The sequence below is a fragment of the Melanostigma gelatinosum genome, assembly GCF_949748355.1.
Source record: "Melanostigma gelatinosum genome assembly, chromosome: 2".
NCBI classification, from domain to species: domain Eukaryota; kingdom Metazoa; phylum Chordata; class Actinopteri; order Perciformes; family Zoarcidae; genus Melanostigma; species Melanostigma gelatinosum.
The window spans coordinates 13,226,730-13,239,067 of NC_136635.1; the positions used below are offsets into that span (position 1 = coordinate 13,226,730).

The 12,338-nt window shown below is 41.4% G+C and overlaps 1 protein-coding gene across 1 annotated transcript; it reads right to left on the reverse strand.

The window, feature by feature from the left end:
- Positions 1-609: 609 nt before the first annotated feature.
- Positions 610-8,798, reverse strand: got2b (glutamic-oxaloacetic transaminase 2b, mitochondrial). The gene is made up of 10 exons (XM_079293629.1): positions 8,653-8,798; positions 5,560-5,716; positions 5,060-5,182; positions 4,911-4,970; positions 4,662-4,823; positions 4,334-4,438; positions 4,027-4,177; positions 3,105-3,270; positions 2,805-2,955; positions 610-1,629 (listed from the first exon to the last, which is right to left on the reverse strand). Exons 1-10 carry the CDS (start codon positions 8,733-8,735, stop codon positions 1,507-1,509), a joined length of 1,281 nt encoding a protein of 426 aa, XP_079149755.1. The 5' UTR covers positions 8,736-8,798; the 3' UTR covers positions 610-1,506.
- Positions 8,799-12,338: the final 3,540 nt, after the last annotated feature.

A 12,338-nucleotide genomic window follows, 5' to 3' on the forward strand; every position in this document is an offset into this window, starting at 1 on the left:
TATCATTCCACATAGGTCAAGCTCATTCAGTAAATCTACGTTCTCTGTGAAGGCAGCTCACTGGTGGAATGCTGTGCCACCACACATACGCACACAAAACACTTACCAAACATTCAAGCACAACTTAAAGAAATGGCTTGTTGCCAATCAGGTGTGCCAGCATTGATGTACTGTCTGTCCTGCCTGCTTGTTTTGCCTATATATGCATTTGTTTTGATCAGTGTTGCTATTTTCCATTTTTTGGTGTGTATGTTAAGTGCTTCAGTGTTACATGTGCTTGTCCTGTAGGTGGGTGTTCTGCGTGACGCATGCTGAAACCTGTTATGTCTGCTCTGCTTTAATCTCGTACACTTTTCTTTTGCCGTGTTTCAGTTTTGTCTATATGTTGCTGTCTGTTTCTCTATGAATTTTAACTCAGTTTCAATTTGAGATTTTGTTATTTTAGGCTGCCTTGAAACATCTGGCCAGGGACAGCAAATGGAAATTAGCCTCTCTGGCTAACTTACAGTGTAACTGTTGATTCGTGTGCATTGTCCCTGAAAAATAAATAAATAAATAAAAATAAACCCCACATTTCTTGATGACCAGATTCATACACTAGACACGTGATGTACAGCAGTAGTTTAATTATTCTCAAACTGTTCAGAGTTCAACAGGATCACTTACCAGACTCATTTCTATTAACCACACAAAGACTGCGTGATTAAAACAAATTTAAAAACAGGGCTTTGAATTTGGGGCTATGGTGGAAAATAGAAAAGATTCAAAGTATTGATCGCTTAAGTTTAACAGTGTTTGGCTTGTGTGCTTGTTTGTGGCAGGCATTAGAAAGGGGCCGCTGCCCGGCTGCCACCTACTACATTGAAACCCAAAGATGGTTCAAAATCCCACTGAAAAAGTTGTGAATACAAAGGAGAACGACGGGGAACTCCCCAACGAAGATAAGGAGGAAGTTACTGGATGATTGATTAGTTCAGATGGACAACTGCAGATTAGAATGATGGTGAATTGAGTCACTGATTGACAAATAAACAGAATGTCAGTCTAATCTAATTTTTTTTTTTTATATATATATATATATATAGATATAAATCTCAACTTGTGCATAAAATGAATGCACAGTCTAACATTGCCGCCATGTTGGTTTCTGGATGTTTTATAGTGAGTGGGCCCACTGCCGATGAACAGCACACAGTTAGGAGGACACTAATGCACAGCCAACAGTTGATTCCACATAATAAATAAGCAAAGATGATCCGTCAGTAGTGGGAGGAAATGTGTTTTTTTATAATTTGGGGATTCTGCTCAGTGAAATGTTCAAAAAGAAAAAAGTGAATCAGAAACGTAATAGTTTGACAGCAGCAAGTTGAACTCGTGATGAAATCAAATGAAGAAAATGTCAAACTAAAGCTCTTTTCTAGACGGTGGAATGGAGGAGCCAGAGAATGAGTGACGCGCCATGCTCCTCGTTAACGCTGCTGCTTTGCTCTCCCAGCAGGATCCACTCTACTTGGTGACCGCATGGATCCCGTGTGCCAGGTAGCCCACGTTCCCAGAGGTCACGCCTGCCATCGAAATTCTGCCATCCTTGGTCATGTACACTGAGAACTCCTTTGTCAGGCGCTCAACCTGCAGGAAAAATAAATGAACACAACTCAGAATCCACATATGACAGTAAATTAACAAACATTCCCACTGAATGTAGCAGCCTACTGAAGATGAAGGCATGAAGCCCTTCTTTCTGAATCCTGCTGAGTCATAACTCCCTCTGCATGATGATGACTTCGTTATTTTTTTATTCTGCGCTAGTGGAAGACTTTAGAGGGGCCCCGAGAACAGCGCATTGCGGAACTCCATGTCCTTTTTGTAGGCTCAGATGTGGAATTTTTGATCAACACAAATGAGTCCCTGTCCATCAAATTAAATTTAAACCAATGCAACACTGAGCCAGAGAGTTCAACACAGTTTTCCAGCATAACTAGTAATATGTCGTGGTTTCACCGTGTCAAATGTGATCTATTAATACAAAGACTGAAACTTTTCCTCTGTCGACGGGAGCGTCATGTAGATTGTAACAAGAACAGTCACAGTGCTGTTGTGAGGTCGAAAGATCCTGAACGGAAAACATCGATATGGGCCTGTAATTGCTCCTTGGTGAGATTTTTATTTTTTTTCTATTAAGAGTGGCTTAAGAGCAGCAGTTTTCAGGGCCTCTGTGAAATAACCTGAGAGAAGAGAAGTGTCAACTATTTCCAGAAGAGGTGATGTCATGCACTTATCGAATGCAGCATGCAGCTTTATTGTCGCTTTGATCAATGTGTCATTTGACAAACATTAATACAATTATTTCAGTTCAATCAGGGATACTGAAATTGATTGTTTGTAATCACTGTGTGTGAGATGTTGAGAGAGAAAAGCAAACGGATATTTAATTTTAATCAATACAGACTACAAGGTAATGAGCGTTTTTCTATATTTTAACCTTTTGATTCATAACTCTGTGAAGTACCTTGTTAGATTGATATTCAATTTAACACCAGAATAAGTGCTCACATTCACAGGAATGTTTAAAAACAGCTTCCCTGACCGTTGCGTGAGGTAACGAAGCACCTCTAAGGCTCACTAATTCACACATTATAGATTGAATGTTCAATCCCTACAAAAACCGCAGTGTAAAAATGACAGTTTGCCGTTTGACAGGAGGTTATGCATGGCATCATTTGATAAAGTACATTTCAATGATTAGGATATTGTTCCATCTTTCTCATATTGTCAACTATCACAGGCAAAAAAAGTGTGTGTACCTGTTCGGGTTTGAGGCCTGTGAAGCAGAACATCCCGATCTGGTCGATGACGTGTTGCCAGTTGTGAGAGGAGCCTTCATTTTTCAGACCAGCCGCCAGCTGTTCTCTCATCTTAATGATGCGGTTAGCCATACCATGAACCTCCTCCAGCCTGGAACAAAGTCAGTTCAAGAAAGAGATTTTGGATTATATCTAATTGGTGACGATGGAGACTTGAACCCAAAATGTTTTTTTACAAATATCCAAACTACACGTTCGGTTCAGGTAATATCGGCGTATATGTGATCTATAAACACGTACCACAGTGAGCGTAGATCTGGTGTATTGAGAATGGTTGCTGCAATTCTAGCGCCGTTCATTGGTGGGTTGGAGTAAATGGGCCTGATGAGGATCTTAAGTTGAGACTCCACCCTCTTTGCCTCCTCCGTGTCGTTACACACCACAGTGAAGCCGCCCACGCGCTCACCTGTGAATATCAACACGCACAAAGTCAGGTCTGAGAAACTGTAAACCCGATCAATCAGGTTCAGTAATGCGGAGGAGCCGTCATGATGGGCAAAAGGCTAAAATCCCTCACTGAAATCAAAGAACAATACAATGAATGACCGACTACATCTCTATAATAAAAATATAAGAACATCCTGTTGTAAATTTACCACGTGTTGCATTCTAGAACATTAAGGTTACACATGACAGTAAACCCTAAAGAGAGGCGTTACCCGTTTGTAAAATGAGAGACAAGTAACTTATTTTCTTCAGATTTCAGTTCTCAAAATAAAGATCTGACTGATATCTCACCCTCAATGTGACTTAATAATACTAGATGTCACTGTGTTCACATTATGAAACATTGTTTTGGTGTAAAAACACTCACACTCTGATGACTGTTCACTGGATGACGGTTTAAGGGAATTTAACTAATCTGCCTCACATTATAGTGCAACTATATTCAGCGCATTAAAAGTCTGAATGCTCGACCATCTACTTTTTCCCCCGCTGGGTGGTGGTGGTAAAACACAAACAGTAATTTCAATAGATTCTAATTGTGTCACAGCCAAAATTGTGTTGTCACAGATAACCAGACATGAGCAGACCCCGTCCAGTAACATTTAAACTTCTTACATAATGACATCATCACCGGTTTCATCTCATTTCTGCGCCGTTACCTGCAGATCATTTTCACTCGTGTGTATTTAAGAGCATGTAGTGAATTCTGACTGACCATAGAGTCCCATATTCTTGGCGAAGGACTGGGACAGCAGGATGTTGTGGCCCTGCTCGATGAAGTAGCGCACAGCCCAGGCATCACGATCGATGTCTCCACTCGCAAAGCCCTGATAGGCCATGTCGAAAAACACCAGCAGGTTTCTTTTCTATACGGGGTATAAAAAAAAAAAGGGAGGACACAGGAGAGAGATGCAGATACAGACCATTTGTTAATAATAATTCATGTGATAACAGTTTGATAAAAATACAGTTATTACCAAGTGTACATTTCACAGAGCTTCACTGAGATGATGCATACGCACCTTCACGATGTCAGAAATCTCCTTCCACTCCTCAGGCTTGGGGTCCACACCAGTGGGGTTGTGGGCGCAAGCATGCAGCATGATCACACTGTGCTCCGGGATTTTCTTTAACATAAAAAGAAAAAAAGGTTTGGTTGGTCAACTTACAATATGCAAGTGTAATCTCACTGCAGCAACTGAGGCCAGACATACAACTGATAACAATATTGACTGATTAACAATGTGTTACCGAGCCAACCAACTCCCCTCACAATATGTTTAATGCAAACAACGGAGACAAAAACATAAAAGTTCTTCCCTCCTGACTAGTTCATAGTTAAAGTCTTACAGAGATGTCATCGAGAGCTCCTTTGAAGTCAAAGCCGCAGCTGGACGGGTCGTAGTATCTGTATGCTTTGAGCTGCATGCCACCGTCTCTGAAGATGGGGGTGTGGTTTCCCCAGGACGGCTTAGGCAGGTACACGTCACGTGGACCTCCGTGGAATCGAGCCTGTGACAAAAGAAAAGTCCTGGTAAGATAACCAGCCTGACACAACGTTTTGTTGTGTGATGATGATCAATACGAGGAGGACCTCACCAAAAAGTTGGCTCCAACGCGCAGAGATCCAGTTCCTGAGATGGTCTGGACAGTGATGCTCTGTTTGGAGAAGAGACCTGCTGCACTGATTTTTGACTTAAAACTATCAGAACTAGATTTCATTTGGAGTAGTTAACACCCCAACTTACCCTATTCAAGACTTCATTATCAGCACCGAAAGCGAGTTGGGCGCAGGACTTGGAAAACTCTGCCAAACCACCAATGCCAAGGTACTCCTTATCCATCTGTTTGGTTGTGATAATAGCCTCTGCCTAAAGGGAGAGCGGGACAGTCAAAAAGGTATAAATCACAACTACTTAAATTTGCTTGACTGATATTCCCTGCCTCTGTGATTAAGTTAAAATTTGTTAAGACACATCAAATGCATACACACTTTGTCATGGTAACAAAGCAGAACAGACACCTAATGAAGATGTGAACCATCCATCTCACTTAGCAAGAGAGTAATGCGGCTCTCTTTGAGTTGATCATAAGAAATCAAGACTCAATGATACGACTGCTTTCAACACTTAAGTATAAAGGGAAACCACTGAATTGCACAGGGAAAATAAAACCACTGTGTGCATGTGTGACACTGAGAAAAACATGGCATTAGTAGAGTCACTGGAGGAATTGGTGACAGTTAAACCTTGCGGACGCAGCTGAGCACAAAGGGCTTGCCCTTGTCATCCCTGTAGGCTCCGACTCCCAGGTTCATCTTCTTGGGGTTGGTGTCCCTCTTGAAGGCCTCGGACACCCCCAGGATGGGATCGGGGGGACCCATCTGCACTTCACCCCACCATGAGCTGTAAAGACACAAAATCAGATGAATAGTTTTGTGGATGTGGTGGCAAACATTAAAGAGAATCAAAAGTGAATATGTGCGCACTGCACTGAAAAACAGCTTTTCCCCTCATGAACACGAATGCATCGTTAAAGGTCATAAAGTGAGCTGCTTCTCAAGGTTTCACGGGCCTGATGCGACACCGGTCACACTAATGCGATGGCCGTATTGTGACACGCTGTGGGCCTAACGCTGGAGCTTAACTCCTCATGTGACCGGAGGACACCACACTGACGTAAAAGACTCATAAACGACACATGGTCAATGGGCAAGAGTTTCATGAAACAAACATACTGTAATCCATTTAGAGGGTGCAGAGTCCAACCACTAGAGTAACAGTTAATACGGGTCTAAAACACAAACTCTCTTGTTCACCAAGTCTATTCCCACCATAATAAATCCCCCAACAAGGCATTCTATGGTGAAAACTATCTGAAAATAATGCAAGAAAATGTGGTTATGAACAAGAATGTATTTCTTGGGCTGTTGGCAATATTTTCAATCTTTATTTCTACTTTCATTTATCTACTTTCATTTATCTGGCATATGGCTTGTTCATTTCTTAGTATTTAGAACCTATTCGTTTTATTCATTAGAGCTACAAAATGCAGTATTAAAGATAAGTAATCAGAAACTGTTTATTGAAAAGTACGTTTGCACATACGAGAAATTGGGCTTGGTGATTGGGCTGCAAATATAAAAATGGCCATGCGCTCTTACATCTTGACCTCAGACCGACAGTCTGCAGCACATCATGCTCATGACTATCGTAGGCTGTGTAAACGTATTAGATACACTTCAGACTTGATACCTTCAACATACCATAATGAAACGCATGAGAGTAAAGTTGACCACTCTCACATCGGCTTGATAACAGAGTTGTCGTGTGTTGCGACCTGAACTACACCGCTTCTCACATATTGTCTCAGGTTTCCTCTACTTTATCAACCCTCTAAACGGTGCAGCTAAATTTAGCACTGAACACTTTGCAAAGGGCAAGAGTTTCCAAACCCCTACTAATAATACATTGGAAAAAAAGATCACATAGGTTTATTAAATAGTGACTACAGTTCACTGACAAACATGTTTATTGCAAGAAAATCAAGTGTGAACTGGTTGGGGAGAAAAAAAGTACACGTCCAGCATTGCAACTGTAAACTTTAGTGTTTGCAACACTTTGCTCTAAATGAAAACCACCAAGACGAAGCTTAAAATACTCAGACTGTCAGAAAGGTATTACCTTCATTGTATTTAGCAGTTTGCGGTGCTGTTGCATGTAAATGCGCTGATCACAACTTTGTTTTATACTTTTGAAGTTTAAGATTTATACGATTCTCTGAAGTACAGTGAAATGCAGAAAGCAGCAAACTGTGTGCGCAGATTCAACAAAGACTATTTATACGAATAAATAAGACAACAATTTGAATAAATGACAGCATGTCTGTGCAAAGTGAAAATGAACAGGAATAACAATTTAAGTGTAAACCTCTTAAATGCAGCAAAAAGTGGTCAAGACTTGAACAGGAATACAAATTCCAGTATATGACGAATATAGTATAAAAACATTGAATTGAAAGGATCGGCCCCATTGCCACCAATACTTGATCCAGCTATCCGAGTTAGTTTCAGCCTGACATCCAGTACCACTGCATCCCTATTTTCAACACAAACAAAACTGTACATTGAGACTCATACTGCAAACAGCATTTGAGTTGTAATGTATCCACATTAACACAGAACCTTTGAACAGCTGAACTTCTGCGTTTGTATACACATTGATTGACAAGTTAGCAGAGATCAACAGACCAAAGTCCTTTTGACCAGCTACAGGGCAGCATTGCTGAGCTTAAAAGGTTAAACATTTCATAAAGACAGCTGGGGGCTATTGTCATTTATTTATTCTTTGAAACCAGACCAACGTGCTTGAACGTGACACGACAGGTTGAGACACACAGACAGGATTACGGCCAGTTACTCCTCTTTTGGACAAAGAAGAAGAGACTGATCAAAGATCAAGAAACGTACGTCTACATTTACACACGCTATATGTTCAATATCTTATGCATGTAAAATTATATATAAAAGGCGCAGCATCAGATCTAAACGACTTTGCCCTCCAAACTGACGCTGAAAGGGCATCGGCAACTATCTCAGTTTCAGTGCTAGAAATGAACCACTCGGCGATTAAAGGCGGAACAGTACAGCCAATCAGATCGAACGACTTCTCCAACTACGACAAGTCGCTTAGCTCAAACTGTGCCTGGGATTTGACTGCTAAAGCATCGCGATCGTAAAAATCATGAAGGAAGTTGCCTTAGAACCAAGGAAAAGCAGAATAACAGCCACCTTACATGACATATCATAAACAAGTTATTTTAACGAAACAAACCCAGCCGGGTTTATTAATTTCAGCTACACACCGGCGACGTCTTAACGGCAACTTGGGCTGCTTACAAATCAACGTGACTTTCATCAGCAGCGAGCTTCAGTGATACAAACAGCAAGTCACCCTCCGAGGTCAAGTTGGTGTTGATCGGAGAGGATGTCTAGCACAGCAGGTGTTCGACCTGTGAGATAACCAAATCATAAAACCTACATATGGACATTAACGCTAGCACCAGCAGCTAACCTTAGATAGCACATCGGGGCCTATTGAAGTCACTTGACCCCTGCATGTTAGCTTGCTAAACTAGTGCGGCTAAAGTAATCACAGAGCAACGAAGCTTCGACGTAAATGTGATGGCTGGCAGAACCGTTCAACTTAACATAACGGCTTGTATGCTGGTCAAGCTAAAGTTACGTTAGCTGTAAAACTAACGGGCACTCCGCTAGATCACCAAGTCAACTTTAAATTGAAACATTACGCCCGTTAGTTTTGAGCGTCTTATTGCTGTTTACCTGTTGCGGGTGGACAGGACTCCCAGGGACGGGGAGATGTTCCCCAGACAGTAGATCACCTTGTTGGTCTTGAGCAGGGCCATCGTTGAGCTGCGCTTTTGGAGCAGAGCCTCGTAGGATGTGGACGGATATGAAGGGCAGGCACGATGGCGATGCGACGCTCTGAGTACGCGCTGACGTCAGTGACAGACGCGCGAAACAGACCTGAGATTATAATGTCACTGTTAATCCCTAGAGTAGTGTGGTGTAGAGAGGGCAGGAGAGGAAAAACACATAAATCCACATTCCATTACAATCTTTGTATTTTAGATTATTCAGATCAATCACCATTAACATTAGGAGCTGTCACTCATAGCAAAGAAAGGTCTCCGACCTCATGTGTCCAAAGCAAATACAAAATAGAGAAATCACAGGAGAGAATTATCTACTGTAGACAAGCTATGGGACACTTTATTGCAGAAATGATGCCAATCCCTGGCAGCTACAGTTACCCGATTTTTCCACTTGAGGGCAATGTCACATAATAGACTTCAAAATACATCATGTATCATCTGCTTTTATAGCTGCTCCGTGCCTGTTAATCTGACAGTAGTCTTCACCCAGTTCACCATGGAGACGTTGGGTATCTAATGCCAAGATGATATCCCACCTGCATTTAGGTCAGATTTAAATATTTTAACTGAAATGCTCAATTCTACCTGACCCACAGCAGAAACAGTGTTTTGACCCAAATACAACTGTAATTGCCCAGGAACTGTTTCCTTCATCCTCCCACTAGATGGAGTCCTTCCCTACATTTTACGCCACACAGCTCACAAGCTCTCACTGTTCCGTGTGTTGAAGCTTCACTATTATATAAATTGAGAAGAACAGCAAGCTCTCTTTCCCTCAGTCTGTGCAGAAGGGACATCGACCTGGAGTAACAGCACACAGCAGAGCCTGGAAGTCCATGAAACATTTTCTTGCAACTAGACAGACTCACTGGCAGGTCAACAGAGTGACAGAGGGGGGCACATACTTTACGTGAGGTATTGTCATGCAGTGTATGAAGGAGATATGGGCGTTTCCAACAAACCAATCATGTCAGAGACACATTCACACATGCAATGATTAAAAACAGTTATTTGTGGAACAGAGATGAAAGCATACCCTTTCAAATTCCTATTGTACAGTAACATGAGTTGAGCTACGTGCCATGTTTCAACCATTGTTTCCTTAAAAGTATCAATTGTAGGAATATGGTTTTGCATCTCAATCATTCTACATTTGTCCTTTAACTCTGTGGAAAGAAACTGATGACAGCAAAATAACAAGAGCAATTGGAGGTTGAGGAACTGAGCAAACAGAGCTGAGCTGAAGAAGCATTAAAATGAAAGAGCAGCAGAAATAGAATTAAAACTGATACGAGAGATGTGTTACTGACAGTAATGCTGAGAAACGTCTCACAGCTTAATTTATGGTTGAACAGGCCTGCTTAATACCCATTGTGCAGTATGTGTGTATGTGTGTCCTCACTGTTATTGTTGCTACTTCTTGTAAAAAAATCGACAACCCTTCATTTGGCCTTCTGTTCATATGAAGATTTTCCATTTTCATACACAGTAGGACATAAGTGAATGTCACTTCTCCACCCACTCATATGATAATGTCACTTCTCCACCCACTCATATGATAATATGACACAGGTATTCCATTCTCTCATATTTGCAAGATAAAATAAAATATATGCTAATCAGTAATCAGAAAAATGCCCCTCCTCTTCTTCATACTTGTGCTTCAGATAATTTTTTAGGTTTTTAGAGTGTTTTTAGAGTGTTTTTGGTTCAGTCTTGCACACCAGCTGTCCAGTGTTCGATGTGTATCTTATGACTGAGAGAACATCCAGTGCATTAACAGGAATTATCAATTCACAATAATGTCACAGAGAAATTAGGGCAACGGTCAAACTCAAGGGAATGTCCCCATGAATCACATTTTTTATTTACATTGAGAGCAACTACCGTCACAGTAAGCATTAACGTCACTCAGGCTAAAACCAGTTTGACAGTGAACTGAAGATGAATATGGTGACTTTTACAACCACACTTTTCACTTTTTGCTGATTGGAGCATTTCTCTGGATTGGCTTTTGTTCACAGCAGATATTTTGATGAGTCTTAGTAAAGCACAGGTACTAATAACATCAACGATGGCTCCAGTCTTATAATCTACGACAGTGTGATACTAATTATACCACTGTGTGGCCAGGACAGAAAACAGCCGTGACCGGGTCGATCGGCAGCAGGGACCTCTGAGCGACGGGGCAACCAATCGCCCGAGGCAGCAGTTCAGTTCGTGAATCAGTAGCTCAGTCACTGCTGACTGAGCTACTGATGAACATCCTTACAATTAACATGCTGCACAAATGAAACAAGCAAATTATCTGTTTTTAGCTTCATAACAATCATATCAAGAAGTGACCAAACTGTGTGTGTGTGTGTGTGTGTGTGTGTGTGTGTGTGTGCGTGTATGTGTGTGTGTGTGTGTGTGTATGTGTGTGTGTGTGTGTGTGTGTGTGTGTGTGTGTGTGTGTGTGTGTGTGTGTGTGTGTGTGCGCAGCTGTACAGAGGGTCTCTCATCCGTCTGCTTCTCTCATTGCGTTCACTGAGTAGGACTGATGTGTGTGAAGGAATCAGAGCAGATATAACTCTCTTTTTCCTTGTTGTCAGCAGTTAACAGTGTTTCACTGTCTGCCATTGTGTATTTCTGTGTATGGGTGTATTTGTATGCTCTCCTGTCTAACATTCAACATTCGCTGAAGGAGGTGAACACAGTGTTATTTGAGTGTGTATGTGTGTGTGTGTGAGTGAGTGTGTGTGCAGCGATGGTGGTGTGTGAAAGAGTTGTGCTTTCAAGATAGTGAGTTTAATTAAAGATGAAAGAGCTTATCATTCATTGATGGAAGGTAGACTATTCCATGATGTTGAAGTATGGGGGTGTGTTCACTCGCTTTCCTAAAGAAAGAAATAGAAAATGTCCCTTTTTTGAGTAAACTAGTTGAGCACGTTTACAAAAACAAGTTATTTTTGTCATTTCAGTCATTTGTAAATGTATAATCTAAAGGTGTCATTAAGATATGATGAAGACAAACATAATCAGTACTATGTTGGAGAATATGTTTAATCTGGGGAGGTGAGGAGGCTCACATACACACATTTAGATGAGAAAGAGGCATATTTAAATGAAGTGTAAATCTTTGTGTTTTCTGATGGCAGATTTGTGTTGAAAGAGTGAGATAATCATGCTGCTATATCTTTGTTGTCCCGAATCCCTCAGCTTGTCCTACTCTGCTCAATTCAACTCAAAGTGGCAGAGAAGCTTCGGAGACTCTCCTCTATGAAAAATGGAGCAGCAAAAGCTTTTTCGATAACACGCTTTCTGTTACCAGGAGATTAGAAAGTGAAGGCGGAGCACTCTGGATAAAACACTTGCTCTGGGGCATCTGTACCGGAGCTGTTCTTCACCAGAACCACATAACTCTCCAAGTGGGGGGGAAATTACTTTCTTTTACACGGCACCGTGGGAAAAGACTGAACAAACCGTGGCACAGTTGAAGTGATCCTCCTGATAGCTGAGGTGTAACTGCACATTGTTTAGATAAATATATGGTTATTTAATGCAAGAGAATCACTGGGACAAGAGTTGTTA